This window comes from Diuraphis noxia, unplaced genomic scaffold (genome assembly GCF_037042655.1).
Source record: "Diuraphis noxia isolate RWA-SAM2 unplaced genomic scaffold, SU_Dnox_SAM2 contig0002, whole genome shotgun sequence".
Lineage (NCBI taxonomy): Eukaryota > Metazoa > Arthropoda > Insecta > Hemiptera > Aphididae > Diuraphis > Diuraphis noxia.
This window is the reverse complement of record NW_028301712.1, coordinates 76,520,767-76,541,869: the sequence shown is the minus strand read 5'-3', so window position 1 is coordinate 76,541,869 and position 21,103 is coordinate 76,520,767. Positions and strand designations below refer to the sequence as shown.

The following is a 21,103-nucleotide window of genomic DNA, read 5'->3' as shown; positions in this document are numbered from 1 at the left end:
AAACATATTATAAATTATAAAATATTTAATGAAAATCAACAGTCAGAATTTAAACACCACTATAAAATATAATATTTCAACAATAAATAAAATAGTTCACAAAAATAAATAGATCACAAAAAATATTAAACTAATACAATACTTTAATAAAAACACACATTTTTCAAGTAATTATATTTAGTTAGGATTTTTGTGTGATGTATGAAAAAATATCATATTAAGAGTAATTTTTGTTATATAAATTAAATAAATTCTGTTACATATATGTATATAATAATATGATATAAATGTTTCACACTAAACAATTTTTCTAGGTGTAATTATAAGGAAACAAATTAATAAATTAATTTAATGAATAAAATATAAAATAATAGTACGTATCAATTTGTACATTTATCACCTGTAACTATTGCTGTTTCCAGGTTCATTATCAATATTATTATTTGATCGATCTCGTCTTCTTGAAAGAACATCAGTTAATGAGTAAGTTTCTGGTTCAAAAACAGGTGGATATTCCAAAGATTCGGTATCACTGATTTGATCTAAAGGCTATATATTGAAATAAAATATAAATATTCAGCTTAATTATATTTATATACAGTGACAGTGCTATACAGGGTGTCCCACAGATATCTGACATTCTGACAAATTAAATAACTTTTGTTCTAATCAATATTTTTTAAAAATTTCTTTTTAATATAATCCATAGACACTTGCGCTACATTTTTAGAATACATTTTTTATTTTTTATTTTTTAATATTGAAAATAAAAAAACTTAAAAATTGACAATTTTTTTTTTCGAAATATTCAATATAGCCAATTTGTAAATTTGATTTTCAGAAAAATTTATATGGTAAAAACTTATTTAAGTCAAAAGGCTGATTTTTTACAATTTTTTTAAATATCAATATTTTCGTTAGGTATAAATAATTATAGTAATTTATAGTTTATACATCAAATATTATTAAAATAAATACAATAAAAAAAATAATTAGATTTTAACATGCACTTATTTAAAAATGTTCTTATAAAATATTTTAAAAAATTTTTATTATTATTTGAAATTACAAGGTTTCTAACACAAACTAGATCGTAATTTACTTAACGAAAATATTGATATGTAAAAAAATTGTAAAAAATCAGCCATTTGACTTAAATAAGTGTTTTTACCATATAATTTTTTCTAAAAATCAGATTTACAAATAAAAAAAAATTTATCAATTTTTAAGTTTTTTATTTTCAGTATTAAAAAATAAAAAATGTATTCTAAAAATGTAGCGCAAGTGTCTATGAATCATATTTAAAAGAAATTTTTAAAAAATATTGATTAGAACAAAAGTTATTTCATTTGTCAGATCTCTGTGGGACACCCTGTATATTAAGTATATTTTCAAAGTTCAGTAAATACCAATTAAAAAAAAAATTAAAAAATACAGTGTAACCTTGATAACTCAAATCGGTTAGGGGTGAAAAAAAATTATGTTATCAAAAATTTGACTGAGAAGTTTGAGTTGATCGAGGTTCTACTGTATTTCAAAAGTATTCAAAAGTGTTCAAAAGTAACTATCAATAAATAGATTTTGTTTTTCTGTAACACATATTTAACTGATATGTTTTTTCTATTTTTTTTTTTTTTTAGATTTTTTGTGCAGGTTTATTTATTTGTTAAACCCAATTGAAACTAAGATTTTTAATTGGATTTCTTGTAAATTTTTATTTCACTGTGTGCTATAACTTGTTAGTGGACTGTTTTAAATAATATATTGCAACGGCACTGAATTGATACATTATAAACTAATACAGTTAATATATTATAATTATATTATATTATATTATAATATTTATAATTCATTAACATTATTTAGTAAAAATATATGATTTAAGCAAAATACTCACGTATCGATTGGAATATAATTGATGTTCATGTGATTCAGGTAATTGAGGCATATATGGCCCATCACGAGGATGTGGAAATGTTTTAGTATTTCTATTTCCATTAAAGTCACTAGATTGAGTTGAGCTCTCAGTTAACCCTAAAAATATAATATAATAATATTCGTTAATAACTATACTTATATATAAATTTCTATTTTAATAACTATAAATTATAATACATTTTATATTATACCATATATTTCAATTTTATATTTTATTTTAGACGATGAGATAAACACACAAGGAAAATATTGGTTTTACAATGATTTATTGATTTTTGATTTTTTTAAGGACATCTCAGAAAAAGGACTACATTATTTAAATGTGACATTATCTATAGATTTACTACAGACTTTAAGTATTGAATTAATGATGCACTTAAACAATTGTAGTTATTCATTTAGTAGATCCTACTTGGATAATAAAACAATGATTTACAATTTAATACCACAACATAGATGTAACATATTAGTCAGTGGTAAAATAAAGTTTTAGATAAAATTAAAAAAAAGTATAATTAGTTGATAAAATGTTACAAATAATAATTTATAATTTATAATAAATAATAAATAATAATTTATTTGAACATAATTCATTATATTTATACAAAAATGACTTCAATTTATTTAAATTTATAGCTAAAAAGAAATGTTAGAAACTAGAAATGTATAATATACTTTGTTTTAATACATACATACATTTGTAAATGTAATACTGCTATTTCAATTAAATAATATATATTAGTTTAATTTGGCCTAAAACTAATATAATAATATTCAAAATTTAATAAATTAGTTTATTAATTAAATTATTTTTCATCTATATTATAACATATTTTATAATTAAAAAATCACTATAAGCACGAATAAATAGATAACAAAAAAATAATAAATGTTATATATAATTATTTAAAATGGTTAAATTGAAAGTTTAAAACTATTTTGGTACTAAATTTACCATGCTATTTAATATTTTACTAAATGTTAATTTATGTTTAATTTCAATTACATACTTTATACTTGTGTACACATAATTTTAATTGTATGGCATAAAATAAATTATCCTGGGTGATTCATCATTGCTTAGCCTGAAACGCTGAAGCTATGAGTATGCAATTTGGACAGTAGTTTTGTTTCATAGTGTAGACACCCACTAACAAATGATTTTTCAAAATTCAACTTCTATCAGAGTTAGAGGGGTAAAAATTAAAAAATCACCTAGTCATAATCGCTGAAGCTTTGAGTATGAAATATGGGAAGTAGTTTTGTTTTATGGTGTAGACATTCACTAAGAAAGGATTTTTTTTAAATTCGACTCTTACCCCTATAGGGGTCATAAAAAGGTTATATAATATAAAGAAGGAAAATTGTTCATTTGATTGGTTTAATCTCTGGAACTATTTAACTGATTTTAAATTTTTTTACCATAAAATACTTATACAACCCCATGAATCTATGGTTAAGTTATATATGGTTAGGTATGGTTTTTTTTTATACCAAATTTGAGTTTTTTTATACAAATAATAATCTTTAAACAATATATTTTTGTGTATTATATGGTTGCTATTGGTTATACAATTTAATAGGGAAGAATAAGAAATTAGCAATTTTTTATTAGGTACCAATTTTAAAAATTGTTTCGCCTTTAAAAAGCTAAAAATGATGAAATATAATGATTGAATATACTTTTAGTCTTGTATTTTAAATGACGGTGTTAAAAATCATTTATGGAGAGTATAATAGGGTAAATCTACAGGAATTTGCCACGGGCTTAGATCATGAATAGCCGGGCATAACAAGGAATTAACCTAACAATTTGAATCATATTGAGTGGGTATTTTTAACGGACAATTTTTTTTTTTTAAATTTTAATTGTGTCACAAATTAAAATATATTAATAAACAATAATGGTAAAAAATAAATTTTAAATCAACAAAATAATGTTTTCTATTGATAAACAATAAACTTACAAGGTGGTAATACACTTAGGTGTTCAACACTAGTCAATGCAGTGATTGGTTGCCTTGATCGAGGTTCACTTTCAGCAGCAATTCTAAAAAGCAAGTATAAAGGCAGTACTATAATAGTATAATCTATAGGTTTATACTAATAAATTAAAATTTTCTATTTATTGCTAAAAAATAATAAAAACAACCTAAAATAATGCATAATGAGGGTTACCGTATAATAAAGGAATATAAAATATATAAAATAATCTTTATCTAAAATAATTTGAAATGTATATTCAATTTATGCCGGACTAACCTGAAACTAGCTTGATCCAAAAGTTGTAGATTTTGATCTTCTCTAATTCCTGTAAAATAATTAGTTATATTTGGTCAATACTTATAATAATAATTACAATTATAACCTGGAGGTGGAGGTGGAGCTGTATATTGAGGTACACGCATTCCCATATGTAGGTGTTGAATTCGTCTTTCGTCTTGACGGGACTGTATAAATGATTCTAATGTTATTTCAGAGCTGTTTATAGGATCTGTTCGTCTAAAAATTAAGAAACTACAATTTAGTAAAAATATCATTTTTTTTTTGTTTAGAGCTAAACTGTAGTACCTTTGGTTATTTTCTGGTTTTGTTATAGATGCTAATCGATAATCAACCATATCTGCTGGCCTATTATGGTTAATTTGAGGTATAGGATATACATCAGTGCTAAAATAAATAATTTCATTAATTTGTTAATGCTAAGAAGACTTTTATATATCAGTTTGTTACATTTGTTAATTATAAAAAACCCAAAATAAAAATACTTTGATCTGGTGATTCTATAATTTTAATAACTCATTATTATTATTTAAAACTTTATATACGATCTAATAATTGAGGAATTAAAATTATTGTTTGTGAAGTAAAAAATATGGTATTATATTTAGCCTAAATTATTTTACTTATTGACTATTGCTAAATTATAAGTATGGTAACTGTAAATTTACTTTTGGTTATAAGAGTTAGAGAGTACAGATGTATCTGATGCACATTTAGGAACTGTTGGAGGTACTCTTCGATAACTACGATATTGAGATGTTGGAACTGGTTCATTTGAATCCCGTCCAATCATACCCATTCCTAAAAATTTCCAATGTTTTCTGTCCAAACTGCTACCTTTTACTTGATCTTCTTTTGCCAGATTCTTTTTTTGTTGTTTTTTTAATGAATGAAAACTTTTATCCCTAAAGAAAAATGTAATTAATATTTAATTAATATTAATACTTATGCATAAAATTAAATACTAATTATACTAAAAGTTTTAAATTTTATTTTTTAGTTTATAGTCTAAAGTAACTTTTTTTGTATTCTTTAATACAATGTTTCAGTTTTACAGAACACATTTAACTTGAAAAACTCAAATGTTAGATTAAATTAATAGAAGCAGGGTTTTATATACTATATTACAATAATAAACGAGGTTATAAGAAAACTTATTTGAGTCAATTATTTTTAAAAATTAAATAAATAAATACAAACTATTCATTTTTTTTTTTTTAAATAAATTAAAAAATTAAATTTTCAGCAAATAAGCAACATTTAAATTATAAGAAATAGTAAAAATTTAATAGTAACACTTACGTTTTGTTTTTATTAACACCTGCATTATGATTTGAATGTGATCCCATGTGACTTGAAAGAAATGTAGAAATATTCTTAAAAGCTGAACTTGTAAAAGAAGAATCATGAGATGTTCCTGGTTTTGATGAAAATGAATCGACCAGTTCATGGTTTTCATCTAAGTTTTCATCTTCTTCGCCATCAGTTTCACTAACAGCCACAATATCTAATAGTTACATACAATTAAATGGTGTTTAATTTTTTTTTTTTTTTTTTAAGTCAGCAATGTTAAATGACAGAGACAGCGATGTATATTATGTACTACATATTCCTACAAAAAAAGGATAAAGGATTGTACACATATTAAAGTTATATTTTCATGGAAATTCTATTAGTGACATTCAAGTAAAGGGAAATATTGTTTTCTCCTCTGGTCAATAAATAAAATAAAATAAAATACAATAAAATTATATTGTTTTATTATATTTATTTATAGTATATAAAATAATTAAATAAACAGTATTCAAAATTATAATAGCTTATAAAGTCCAAATAAATAAGAAATAAGTTATTAATGATGTTAATAGATATAATAATCTATACTTAGGTTTACAAATTTTATTTTAGATCGAGCATGGAGAGTAAGAAATGTCACTATTGCATAACTATTTATTATTTTTATTTTTGTAAGCAAATATAAAATCAACTAATTTTAAAATTACTAAAACTTTTTAAAAGAATCTAATGAGATTTACTTGAATTATGTCCATCAGCAATGGTAGCAGTTGAAAACCAATCCAACCACATGGATAAATCATCTGGTGTTTCAGCGGCAAAATAGAACATAGTTCCCATATGGTATACTTTAAAGGCATTAGTTCTTGACTTGACTTCATCAGCAACAGATACCGTGAAACCAGATAATATGATCATAAGTCGAGATTTAGATGACTAAAAAACATATTGTAGTTAACATAAATAAAAATTATAATATTAAATTTATAGTACTTCTTTATTATTAAAGCCATAAAAAGTAGTTCCTTTAATAATGAACCATCCTTTAATCCATTGCATTCTAGGGGATATTTTTTTAGATCTTTGATAGAGCCATCCTTGATATTCACACGTCCCTAATTCTTTAGCACTTATATTTCGGCGTTCTAAAAAATATAATGTAGTAAGAATGTATTTTCTATAATTATTATGATGTATAGACAATTAAAATTACTAGCTATTAACGGATTTCTTTGAAATAATTGTTTCTGTCCTTTGTTTTCTTTTTTTCCAATAGTTTTAGCACCAAGCATAGCTCTGTAGCTAGTTCTTTTAGGTAGTTCAGTAGGCTTGGATGGTCTAGGAGGTGGTATTGGTGGCTGAGATTTTTTTGTTTCAGTTTTTTGTCTGGGAAATGTAGCTGGAGTATTTAATACAGCTTGATGTAGTATGATGGCCGTTCGTTCAGATGGTAAAGATATGTTATCTTTAGTATCTACCCGAAATATATTATCATCACTTCCACTAAGATCAGTTAATGATAATGGTGGGCAAGCATCAGACAAATCAGAAAATGAATTTTTTTCAAAATCTGATGGATCTTGATGTTTATTGTTTAAATAAGATTTATTTTTACAATTATTAATGGAATTTTTGGAACAATATATTGATCCTGGAACTCTATCTTGAGATGATTGTGTTGTTGAGTTATCATAATTTAAGACATTTCCATTTTGGATTTCAAAATAACTTTTTGTCGTACTATCTAGGGGATCTTCTTGTTTTGAATCAAATGAAAATCCACTGCCAGATTCTGAAACTCTATTACTTAAATGTTCTGTATTTCTACCATTTTCAGATTCAAATCCAATATTATCAATTATATCAGTATCTTTTATGATTGAAAAATCTATATCTTCAGTTCTAGGTGGTGGAGGTTTTGGAAAATATAAAACTGGTTTAATTGATTTGTTTATATAACTAATTCCAACTGTTTCTGTCATAGTTTCAAAAGAAACATTGTCATCAGTTCTTGGAGGGGGAGGCTTAGGGAAAATCAGAATAGGTTTATCAGGTCTTTTCAATTTATCTTCATTAAAAATGCAGTTATCAGTTATTTCATTAGTATCACAATTTTTTACATCTTCAATTGACATTTTCAAATCAGAATCAAAATATTCAAAATCGTTAGGCAGATTACTATCTGCAGAAAAGTCATAGGATGGAGTACTATAACTTTTGTCTAATTTACCACGAACTTTAGTAAATAATGGATTATCAATTGGTTTAGAAACTTTAGAAACAAAGGGTTTTGGCATTATTTTAGGTTTTTTGTTCATATGTTCTGGACTTTTATTAATTTTCAATTGATTAATTCGTTCCTTAACGGAAATTAAATTACTGCTGTTTAAAACATCATCTTTAATAGATGTATCTATAAGTTTCTTGTCAGACAACTTCAAGCTTTCAATTTTCTCTTCATTTGGTGGTAATGACTTCCAATGAACTTTAGTTGGTTTGGAACGTTTGCTAAGTTGCATCTCACTATTAGATTTTTCACTATTATTTTTATTGTTATTTTGAGCTTCATTAACTTGTTTCAATTCGTTCCAAAACTGAAAATAAAATTTCAAGGATATTAATATTTCAAGAAACACTTTTCTAAGTAGCATAAAAGAAGTCTTTTTAAACAGGGGAAAAATTCAATCCATGCAAATAAAATGGTGTAATACAATTGAGAACTATTTACACAATCAACTCATTTGTAATTTACTGATTACTAATCAGTGATTAGTCATCAATTCAATTTATCAAAATAAAAAATTAATAATTGATTTATAGTTATTTATTTATCTAAATAAAATAAAGAAATGAAATGCTCTCAATCATATATGTACACCTTAACAATAATTTGTATAGTATTTCCATTTAATTAAAAGTTGATGGTATTTTGTTAAGGGTCTTCCTGGGTATTAATTGTAACTGTGAATTGTGATTGTATAGATACTCACAATTTTAATATATAATATAAAGAATATTGATAATACTATATGTCTCAAAATACTTTTAAACTAAACCTTAGAACATAAATGTAACATACTAACATACTTATAAAATGTCAATATTGAGTAACAAAAATTTTTGATAAATAACAAAATATAAATAAAATTTCTATGTAAACATTTATAAATATACAATATATTTATATATTATATAACACATAATATTGGTCTTCAAATATTTAAATTATATTTTAAATATTAAACTTGTATTTAATACACCACTTTATTTAAAAGGGAAATTATTTGAATAAGAGATAATTAAAAAAATACCAAGTTATAACTTTTTACAAAGTTTAATGTATAGAATAAATAACTTATTTAAATTGATACAATATTATATGGAAGACCCTTAAAAACATTCTACTGAAACTCACAAACACACACACAACTCACTCTAAGAAGAATATTACCCTACAAATAGTTAAATAGAGTTTATAATTTAAATTTGATAATAATAATACATGAAATATAGGAAATGAAAAAACAGAATATTAAATAATAAAATAGAAAAATAGAAAAAAATGTTAACCAAAAGAGTCAAATACATTAACTAAGCTCAATTTATTAAATGAAAAATATTATTTATTTCATTATTTAATAATAAAAGTTCTTTGTGTTATTAAGGCTTTATACATATTAATTTTTATGTCGGCAGAGCAAAAAATTTTTATGTGAAATACCCAATAAAAACTGTGCTTTAAAAAAAAATTCCAAGTTTTTCTACATAATTAACTATTTTTATAAAGATATAATAATTAATTATTATAAATTATAATAAACACAGAGTATAATTATAAAGTAATGATTAAAATTATTTATTTACAATTATTTGCAATCTAGTATCTATAAATAATAAATGTAGTATTTAATTGACTATGATTATTATTTAAATCAACTAAAACTTCCTAAACCGATATCATATATTAATTCAGTTTCATAAAAATACATAAGATATCTTATAAAAAATGATATCATACTTTGCCAAAGACTAAAATACTTTAAATATTATAAATAATTTAATAAATTGATTCTTAGTCAATATTATGCAATTTGAACAAAAAAAACTTTAAACATATTTTTCAATATGGTAGATCATTAAAAAAATTTTTTTTAATAAACTTATAAGTAATAACCAATATAGAAAGATGAAGAAGGGTGTTGTTACCTGTAAGCATTTACTTATTCATATATCACTTGTTACTCGTTCTTAAATATACATTAATAATCCAATACCTTAGATTAATGTATTAGGTCTGTTTGAATGTTCACCAGAATAATTAACTCACATTGAATTTAGGAAAAAAACGTTGACATTAATAAAAGAAGTAAATAACTTAATAAATATATATTAATTATTTTGTTTCTATTTAAGAAAAGTATTTTGAAAACTTAATAAATAAAATTTTTATTTTTATATAAATATTAGAATAAGAATGTTAGAATGAATTGAGCTGGCATGACAAATTGATTAACCTTTCATATAGGTTTATTTAGGCACGTCTAGTGTTACCTGTTCAAAAAAATAACAAACTATAAAGTGCATTTAATACGCACATCATGTGTAGTATTGAGGAATTCCGTTTTAATATTGATTGAAGTTTTATAATTCGAAAATACGATTAGGTAACGTATATTATTGTTGTGGTTATTTTTCTTTTTAATACTTAAAAATATATTTTACAATAAATACCTGATCAAAATTGAATGGTGCATGTTTTCCAATAGGACTGGCTCCACTTATTGTTGCCCTTCTTTGAACAGGGATATGTGGCTTTGGAAGATATAATCTAACGGAATTAGGTGAAGAGCAATTGGCACTCTCAAGTTCACTTTCATCACCACTGCTACTATTACTGTGAGAAAAAATTTCAGGAGAAATTGAACGCTCGTCTACATGAATGGTTGGTGGAGGACTCAACAAATTATCACTTATTTGACTTTCTTGAATCTTTGGGACCTTCTTTTTTTCTTGTCTAAAAATGTTTCAATTATTAGACAAAACCAATCAAAAACAAATGTATTATAAACATTCATTTATGCATTTTTAACTAGATATAAATAATAAAACTTTCATAAGTAAATTTCAATTTTCATTACAAACTATAGTATTCCTTTTTTTTTACTTTATTACTCATGTTACCCAAACTATTTATGATAGGTTTCTTTAAAATATAAATTGAATAAAATTGATAAATATTGTAAACTTACTTGTTTAAAGGAAAACTGAAATTAGGAATTGTCAATAGATCACTTGGCCTAGGTGGAGTAAGTTGATCAAAATATCTTTGTGGATAATTAAATAGTTTTTTGCTGGGTAGACGATATGGTTTCATGTAAATTTGTCCAAACACTTTACTATGACGTGGCCGTTTTTTAAGTGTCAGAAAAATATCAGTTGATGCTTCTTCTAACAAAGCCATTACTTGTCTAGCTTGCCAACCAACCTGAAATTAAGAATATGTATAAATTGTATAAATTGAAAGAATACAACATTACATTTTAAATTTAAAAACAAAAAATTCTAAATAAATTTATTTTATTATGTTCAAACTCAATTTGTAAAAATTAGTAATTAAGTCATTGACTGGGTTCTGGTGCTAATTAGCGTCGTGAGGATCAACCAGCAACGCGTTTGACACTATTTAGAGTCTATATTTAAAGTAAGTGGTTTACTATTCCTAACTCGTAACTGAATGTTATTTTATTATTATTTAGCGCGGACTAAACACATGTTTTAAAATATATATAAACTAATAAGTAACCTTTTATAATATTAGATATCAATGTAAAAAGTAAATAATATTAATATTATTTTACAGTTATTATATACCAAGTAGGCACTGGACATTTAACATGACAATTTATAATGATTTATTCCTATGAGTTGATATCAAAGTATCCAAATCATATACCTGTTTATCCTTAGTTAATAGTTTTATATATTTTTTTTCATTTATATTGGTAAGCAGTATTTTTCTGAGAGTGGAAGGTATTTTTTTTATTATATTTATGTATTGATGGTTGTCATGGTGCTAAAAGGAATTTGATTGAACTATATTTTTATTTCATGCAAATGAAAATTGTAACATGAGACACTTGTCAGTTAGTCAGCAAGATATATTCCCATTAGGGCCTTCAGGGCCACCTGTTTGCCTAAACATTTGTAATTTCTGTTATTGTCACGATTATTTCATTAAAATAAGTATTATACATACACTTATAAAGGTTTAATCATGCTAAGGATGCTAAATCAATATTATTGATAAAGAATTGGTAAATTTTATATTAAATAAAATAATGAACCTATGGATATTTTAAACATTTAATATATATTATATATATATATATAAAAAGAATCAAAACAATTTAATATATTCATTTTTAATTACTTACCACAGTTTGGTAATTGACTTGAACAATTTCATCACCAGCCTCAATTTTACCACATTGATGCGCCACACTATTGCATTTCACTTCTCCAACTTGATGAACTCCGTGAAATGATGGTACAATATAAAATCCCTGAAAACATTTTATTTATAAAATAATTAGCATTATACACTAAAATACTAAAATACATCTACAATATGAAAGAGTATTTTTATTATTAAGTAATACAATAGAGAGGCTTAATAGTTATAATAATCAAATGAGATATTAAGACTACTGACAGAGTTGGTATGCATCAGCATCATATTAAAAGGAAGAATTAATTCTTTCTCATACACAAAGTACATATTTTGGTAATTTAGAAAATAATATTTAATGATACTGATAAAAAAAAAAATTTGCGAAGAAAAAACAAACAATAGTATAACCATATTTTGACAATAGTAATACTATTTTTAGTTTTAATTTTAACTCCAACCAAACAATAAGTTTTTAATATGAAAACTATTGTTGAGGAAGCATGCCTTTTTTAAACTGGTTATCACTATAAACTCCAAAATCATTTCAACCCCTTTATAAAGGATCTCTCCATCTTAACACTACCAGGGAATCCTCAATGCAGGTGAAAAAGAAAGTGGTGTTGTAAATTACTACAAATATAACCCAAATCCCTAATAATTGATTCAAAATTAAATGATAATGATAAAAAAGAATCATGGTAATTGCCACTAATGGTTGATGACTTAATCAACTCCTTCATGTCAATTCTCACCCTTAGCATATAAGCTCATTGTTCATCTTCTATTATTATGTATAGATCCTTTATTTTAAATTTAAAAAAAGTATTGATTAAGTATTTTATATTAAATGAGAAAAGATCTGTTCCAAACCTACAAAATAATAATAACAATTATGTTTTTTATATCATATATTACCAGAGATTCTCCTGATCTTTTTTTAAGTGTAGCAACATCCAAAGAAGCCGGTTGTAAAATTAGAGAATCTTGACTTTCTTGAATAACATGATCAGCATGTTGAGCTAATTGTTTGGCAATCTCAAAAATATTTTCAACGGGGTTCTCAGCAAAACGATCACGCTGACCACTAGTTACTATTTCAAGAGCCAACTTAAGTAAGTTATTTTTCATACTTATATAATGTGGTTGGCCACAAAATGGTGGTCTAAAAATTAAAATAATGTGTTAACTTTATTCAATATAACAAAAATAATTATTATTTTGAATACAGTTTAAATCAAACCTGTTTAACCAATTAACTAATGGTTTTAGAGCAGCTACTGTGTTGGCAACATCTGTAAGAATTTTTGTTGGAACTTGAGTGGAATTTAAATAATTTTGTTTTATATCTTTGTATAAGCTATGAGCACTGCAAGATAATCTTAATGCTAGTAATTGCACATTTTCTTTATCCAGTTCATAATGCTGAAATATATTAAAATAAATAATAAACTTAAGATCAAAGTTGTATAAAATTAGTTAGGTATGAATATTTTATTATCATTTATTATAATATTCAAAATTTATATACTATTAAATTACATAAATTACACATAATTATCACGGTAATTTTTTTTTTATGATGCTTAATGTAGGTGTTTTTATAGTAACATTTTTGGAAACATTAGGTAAAAATAATTTTTTTTTTACTCATTTTGTTCCTTAAAATAGTTTTGGAATATTACTTCTTAACCGGGTACCCTTAGTATTGGATTTTTTCAGCCCTGTGTATTTTTCAACACTGAATCCGATGGTGAAAACGTAAACTAACGTAAAGATTATTTTTAGATCATAAGTTTTATAGTTTTTTTTTTTTTTTTTTTTTTTTTTAAATTAATTACAATATATACAGTAAATTGCAAGTTTTATAGTTACAGCCTTAATAGTTTTCAATTTTGTTTAAATAGCCTATAAATTCATAAAAAAATTTCTTTTTAAATCTAAGATTTAAAAATTTAATACAAGATTCCTTACAAGTTTTTCAATCTTTATCACCAAAAAATTTTCTACCGGAAATTCAAATAAAATTTTTATGAGCATTTGAAATTTAAATTTTTACAACATTTGATTTTCACTGAATTTAGCGATTTTCTTATTTTGGTGTAACTCTAAAGCAAATGACCAGATACTTGAAATTTTCACTGAATGTTTAGATAGGCATTTAATATAATTTTCAAAATATTTAGATTTGTTTTGAGCTGTTTACTGACATTTTAATTTTTCAACTTTTTTGGTTTTTTTTTTCTATAAATATCGATAAAAATATATTTGTTAGATAGAAAAGCTTGAAAATTTAATACAAGGCGCCTTTCATATTTTTACAATAGCAGTTGAAAAATTAAATAAATGCATAGTCACAATTTTTTTTTACAAGCATTCAAAGTTTGAATTTTGACAACATACGTAAAAATCACGAAAATTCGCAAATTATTTTAAGCTAGAAATTCATGAAACATTTTCTTTTTAAATCTAAGATTTGAAAATTTTTAATAATCTATAATACATATATCCTAGACAGATAAACCGTCTTCGCTTAGAATCGTTTTTCGTATACAATGATATAATATCATTAGATTCAAATTTAATTCCATTAATTACAGTAACCCACTCGTAACCTACTGTACAGCAGAGTGACATCCACGACTTACCAGCTTTTTTTATATTTAATTTAATTAATTTATATTATAATTTATTATAATATATTTGTACCTATTTCTATTTCCTATTGCAGTTAATGAATAATATAATTAACATTTTATTCATTCAAATTTGTAGTATAATACTATAATAGGAATGCTATTTTAATAAACTGTATTAAGGTACATAATGCAATGTTTTATTTGTACTTACAAATTAAAACATATCGATCGAGATGAAAACACATATGGTTTTAGGTTTACAATGGAGGCCTATGCATAAATTATTTGATCTGTTTTTGTAAGGAAAATTATTTAAAATCAAGTGATAAAAATTGTTTTGCTTTTTAAAATTTGTACTTGGTAGTTGGTATGCACTATGGATAGGCATTATCAGGAAAGCCAAAATAAAAATGTTTAGCCCCCTAAGATGGGAAACGAAGTGTCTTTATTATTTTTGAGGTTTTTTTGTTACCAGGGGGTTTAACCCTACCCTTAATTGCGCTTTTGGTGCTATTACTGCTATTCAATTTTGTAAGACAAAAGTTTGAAATAGGGGGCCCCAAAATTTGATTCGCACCTGGGCCTTTTTATCTCTAGTTGCGGCACTGAAGTCGAGGGATATTTATGTTTTAAATTCTAAGCAAGTGCAGCAAGTGAATGACCATGCTGGAAATATATACATTTTAAAAACGAATAGATTATGAGATTATACCTTAAGGAAAAAAATAATAATCTTCAGAAAAAAGTAGTTAAAACATACATTTTGGAAAAAAAAATTTGAAAATTTCACTTGGGAGCTTAACAAGAATTCATGAAATCATTGAACAGCAGATAAGTAAAAAACTCTGTACATAAAGATGGGATTTTGATAACTAAATCACCACTGTCTGTCTTTGTTATAGCATAATTGGTATTAGGTTATAATATAAACTGAAAACTTTGATTAGGTATAACTTTGAAACTAAGTTTGTGCGCCAAATTCTGATTTCACCAACAATTGTTTTGACAGAAAAATAACCAAGTTCCCTAAAATAAGGGGTGCCTCCGCCCAGTAAAGTAGAAATGTTTTCAATACTTTGCGCATATCTTTTATTTTTACTAGCCTTTCCCAACCCTAAATTAAATTCTGGTTATATTACTGTATAGAATTATGTTATTTAAATAGAATAGAATTAACTCAATTAACTAGTATCTAATACCACTACCCAATTTAAATTTAAATATATCAAGTTTAAATTATCATTATAAGTTTAATTATAATGATACAGTTGAAGAATTAAAGTTATTTTATGGTGGTATCAGCTTGAAATGGAACAATAAAAGATAGGTAGGAATTTAAAAATTCTAAAAACAGTATAAAAAATAATATGATTAGCGGTTTAAATTATGAAAATTTAGTATATATTTAAACTTACAAAATTTCTTAGTAGATCTACTGCTTCTAATATTAACTCTTGGTGTCCAATTTTTTGCACGCCAATTTTATCTAAATCATTAGGTTGCATATCCAATAACTTTTGTCCATTTACATCAGTATCAATGAAGTATTTGATATATGGTATAATAACACTATCTAAACCTATTAAGTAAGATATTTAAGACATTTTTAGATTTGTGTTGATTATGTACTTAATTAATTAGGTACATGATTTTAATTTACCTTTAAGCCAATCAGCTACTTGGTCAGATTTCCAATCAGCAACATTCACATAAGCCATTTTGCACAATTTTAAATTAGTTCATTAATTATGGTCTATATTTCTAGATGAAATAAAATGAATGTTATTTACTTTGTTTTAGTTTAAATCATAATTGGAATACAAATATGCATAAATTGTCATTTAATTGATACATATTACTTACTAAAGTAATGGACAACATTTAATTGATGTCTAGTGACCATTGAGTAATTGACGATAAATAAATTAAATAATAACAATCCACAAGAAACAAACTATAAGTTTTATTAGTTTTATGACGTATTCTTACAATCTCACTTATCATGGTTTCAAGCAAGGACAAATACCGAGGGCCTTATCTGATTGGTTTAAATTCGTTCCATATCAACCAAACATTGACAACAACAACAACAAATTTTACCAAATTTGGCAACATCCTTGACCTCAGGTATTAAAAAAGACAAACAAATAATTAAAATTAAAAATACTTCGGTCTTCGGACTACGAGAAATATAAATATCAAATATTAAAAGTATTGAATTAATATTAGTTTAGTTATTACTTATAAGTTCAGTTTTAGTAATTGCAGATTTGCAATCAAAAATGTAACGATATGACAATATAACATCTACCTACTCTATTTGGAATTAATCGATTTTGCTGAATTTGAATTTGAAATTGTATAATATTACAGACTATATAGACTATAGTTGTAGATAACATGAAGAACCTTGGTACTTATGTTTTAAAATTATAACCTTATTAGTAATTACTTTAAGGCTTAGAAATAAGAAGTTTTGCCGTTGTGGTATTGCCTAATGTCCTGTAGCTGTAGGCCCAACAGATCCGGGCTTATTCTGTTTTTTGAACATTGATGGCCTATATATTTTTTGTTATTATGTCATGATTACATTTTTAGAAAAATTTTTATTCGCTTTCGGCAAGACAGCAATCGTTGCCACCACATAAGACATATTGCCAATAAATAATATAATTTAATAGTTCATTTCCAATTTATGTAGGTATTATGGTGGTTAATTGACAAGTGAGGCATGACTACTAGGCATGATGTAGGTATATAAGATCGCACACTGGACCGAAAATAGGTGAGTAGGTGGTCTCACTTTAAATCTCAATAATATCATAAAATATACTCATATACTAAACCTATTTAATACTATTGTAGACTGTCTTCATTCAGAATCATTTTTTTTAAATCAATGATTTTATTATCAATGAATTCAATTTTAACACGTCCATTAAATCTACTCTAAGCCTTATATACAGTATAGCGGAATTCTGCACTGGGTGATTGCTGATTGTAAACTTTTTATATTTTAATGACCTGTATGCGATGGTAAGCTCCTCGGCCCTCGGGTAGGTATATATACTGGGTATAATCCAGTATTACCCATTTTACGGAGTGACGGGTATATACAATATGTATATAAGCATAAGCTTATCCAGGTCTTCGCATTTTGGGTAGTGGTACATGTAAACTCTACTGCCCAGTGGCGTATTTAAGGCTTTTCCGCCTATAGGCACTTTCCAATTCGCCGCCTTCCTCCCCCCCCCCCTCATACTTGCTACAATTTAATTTTCAAATTAATTACTACATACAATAAAATTCCGTTTTTATTATAAGAAATCGAACCCGCATCGAATGCGCGTGTTTTGTTATCTATGTGCATGCTCGGACTGAAAGATGATTAATTTTGAGCGAACAAAAATTAGTTGAATTTCATTTCATCAAATGAAAAATACTTTTTATAATTTTGTGAAAAAAAATCGTTGAAATTTGCCGCCCTCCAATGTTGCCGCTCTAGGCCCTGGCCTATAGGGCATGTGCCTAAATACGCCTCTGCTACTGCCTCTACTAGATCCACTTGTACTAGTTAGTAGTTGTACTATTTTACTACTTTATCTCCAGTACAACCTGAACATAGGCGTGCGCAGACATTAATTTCTGGCCGAGCCTAAACAATTATAGTGCCCTAATATTTGAACAGCGCCCCTAATTTTTTTTTTAACACACCAACATACATGTTGATGTATTAACCGATTAATGTCTATAGTACTCTAGTTATTGTATTTGTATAAAGGTATAATGTTTTTTTTAAATTAATAAAATATATGTAGTGGTTAGGTTGGAAGGCACACACAAATATTTTTGATTTTTTTATACTTTCTCATGACAAACAAAATTTTCATGATCTCCACGAACATATTCTTATAATATAAGCATTATAATAAAATATTTAAATATATACGCACATTTTAATATGCCCCTAAAAAGTTTCAGGTCGAGTCTGGGCTTGACCGGCTCGCCCCGTGCGCACGCCTATGAACCTGAAAGACTTAAATAGTCTTCTCCCGAGACTGTAATAAATAATAAGTAATATAACCTCGTTGGTATACACTACAATGTTAATGTTATTGTATTATTATTTATTACAACGTAGTAATGTTGATAACAATGTAAACATACACATTTTAGATTCTAAGCGGAGCGAGGAATGTATTGATTTTACCATAATATAAGTGTTTTTTTTATGTATGTCATCACGTTTTGGGACAGTAAAAGTGCTTCGATTTTCGACTTCAGTACCTCGTTCGATCAAAAAGTGAATCTAGTTGATACTTTGGGAGGTCAAAAGTAAAAAATATATATAATATAATATATATTTTTCTAAATAATCGGGATAAACAAACTAAAAATTAAGGGAAAATGGGAAATTTTACGCACAATCTGCAGTTTTCGATAATATTGATTTTGGTTTTTGATTTAACTTTAAAACAAATAACCATAGATACAGTGGCGTGGCGAGGTAAAAGTTACATGTGGGCGAAGTGGACTTAAAGAGGCCCTTTTAAAAATTTTTTTAACTTCTGTCATATTTCTCTATGGTTAATTATAAAGCCCTATGGAACGCGAGGCCCTTTGAGGTGTGAGGCCGTGGGCAATGGCCCACACCGCCCACGCCTAGCGCCGCCACTGCATAGATACATGAAATTTTCACCAAATGTTTATATAAGTATATTCTATCCACCATGCAATTTTCGATCATTATTAATTTTTTTAAATTTATATCGATAAAAATCTATTTGTTGGGTAGAAAAGCTTGAAAATTTAATACAAGGCTCCTAAAATGTTGACATATTGTTACAATTATAGCAGTTGAAAAATAAAAATAATTCGTAGTTATAAATTTTTTTTATAAGCATTCAAAGTTTGAATTTTGACAATATACGTAAAAATCACGAAATTTTCTTTTTGAATCTAAGATTTGAAAATTTTTAAAAATTATAAAATATATCATAGACAGATAAACCGCCTCCGCTCAGAATTGTTGTTCGTATATAATGATATAGTATCATTGGATTCATATTTAATTCCATCCATTACAGTAACTCACTTGAAACCTTCTTTTTTCCTGTTCAAAAACCAGGAACGGGTGGGAACTTTTCATCACAATACTGCCACCCGTCCCTATGTCGTTTATTCACCAAATAAACCCAAATAAACCCAAATAAACCCCTACTATTGTATAACCTACTGTACAGCAGATGAGCGACATCCACGACTTACCCGCTTTTTTTTAAAATTCAATATGCGTTTAATTTAATTTTAAAACGTCAATTATTTAAATTATAATAAATAATAAAATAATAATAATAATAGGTACGAATACGAATACTTATCCAGAGTTACAGTGATAATAATTTACGCAATGATTTTTTTTTTATAAATACATATATGATATTTTTTTATATTTTGTAAAAATTTTCCTGATAGGTATGTATAATATATATTATTTTTTAATAATATTATTGACTTTTGTCTTTTGTTCCCCGAGACTTTTTCATAGCATCCTTATTAGTTATTAGTTTATTACCTAGGTACCTATAAATCTGATACTTATAGCAATAAATATAGATACTGTTATTGATAATTTATTTCAAAAAGAATAGTTTCAACTAAAGCTCTAAAATATTAACAAAGCAATAATTTAATAATTTGATATTGAATAGTCATGTTTACAATTTTTAAAAACAAATGTAGGTATTTTTTTAGAATATGATATCATATAAAATACAAAAAAATATATCAAGAATAGGTATATAATAGGTACACGCAGTGATATAAATTGGGTGGTACAAATGCAGAAATTTCACCACTACAAATATTTATAATATAGTGCGCGAATTTATATGCATTAAAAATCAATCGAATATGCGCTAAAAAATCTTAAATATGCATAAATATATGCACTAAAATGTTAAAATAATATGCATGGAAAATAAAAAAATTTATTTTTGGAACATTTATAATTAATACAATATATTATAAATAAAAATTATTGAACAATACTAAAAACACTTTTCTTTATTTTTTCCACTTTCACTATTTTCAGGTAGGTAGCTTTAATCTATATATAAAAAAAGAATCAATTTATATCAAAAATGTCTCCTAAAATAAATGTACTTACCTATATTTTAATATTAATCGAAACTATAAAAATATAATTTTTTTTTCTTATATTATAATTGAAAATAGTATAAATTAAAAAAATTTCTAATAAAACAAAAAAAAACATCGAAATATGCAATTAAAGATGAAATATGCAATTAAAATTGTAAAATAAGCCCTTAAAATAGAAATGACGAAATATGCAAAAATATACACTAACAAAGTTTCATTTTTTAAATCGTTATGTCATGAAACAAATTTTGTGCTCACTTGGCATATCATACGATCAACCAGAATAAATATGCAAATGCATACAAATCCTCGCTCTATTTATAAATATAAATATTTC

The 21,103-nt window shown here is 25.3% G+C and overlaps 1 protein-coding gene and 1 long non-coding RNA gene across 3 annotated transcripts; one reads left to right on the top strand and one right to left on the bottom strand.

The window, feature by feature from the left end:
- Positions 1-7: 7 nt before the first annotated feature.
- Positions 8-16,622, bottom strand: cnk (connector enhancer of ksr). 2 transcript variants are annotated; one of them, XM_015524643.2, is made up of 19 exons: positions 16,468-16,621; positions 16,265-16,365; positions 16,020-16,183; positions 13,209-13,390; positions 12,884-13,130; positions 11,952-12,080; positions 10,767-11,002; positions 10,249-10,531; positions 6,731-8,111; positions 6,511-6,662; positions 6,258-6,453; positions 5,524-5,728; positions 4,890-5,126; positions 4,510-4,608; positions 4,307-4,440; positions 4,201-4,249; positions 3,906-3,988; positions 1,898-2,034; positions 8-549 (listed from the first exon to the last, which is right to left on the bottom strand). In XM_015524643.2, exons 2-19 carry the CDS (start codon positions 16,320-16,322, stop codon positions 397-399), a joined length of 4,125 nt encoding a protein of 1,374 aa, XP_015380129.1. In that variant the 5' UTR covers positions 16,323-16,365; positions 16,468-16,621; the 3' UTR covers positions 8-396. The 2 variants fall into 2 exon arrangements, with proteins under 2 accessions (XP_015380129.1, XP_089077256.1); XM_089221130.1 differs by lacking the exons at positions 8-549; positions 3,906-3,988 and having other exon boundaries at positions 1,973-2,034; positions 16,468-16,622.
- LOC149058942 (uncharacterized) lies at positions 5,722-6,500 on the top strand. The gene is made up of 2 exons (XR_016190526.1): positions 5,722-6,188; positions 6,276-6,500. It is a non-coding gene; the product is annotated as an uncharacterized LOC149058942 (long non-coding RNA).
- Positions 16,623-21,103: the final 4,481 nt, after the last annotated feature.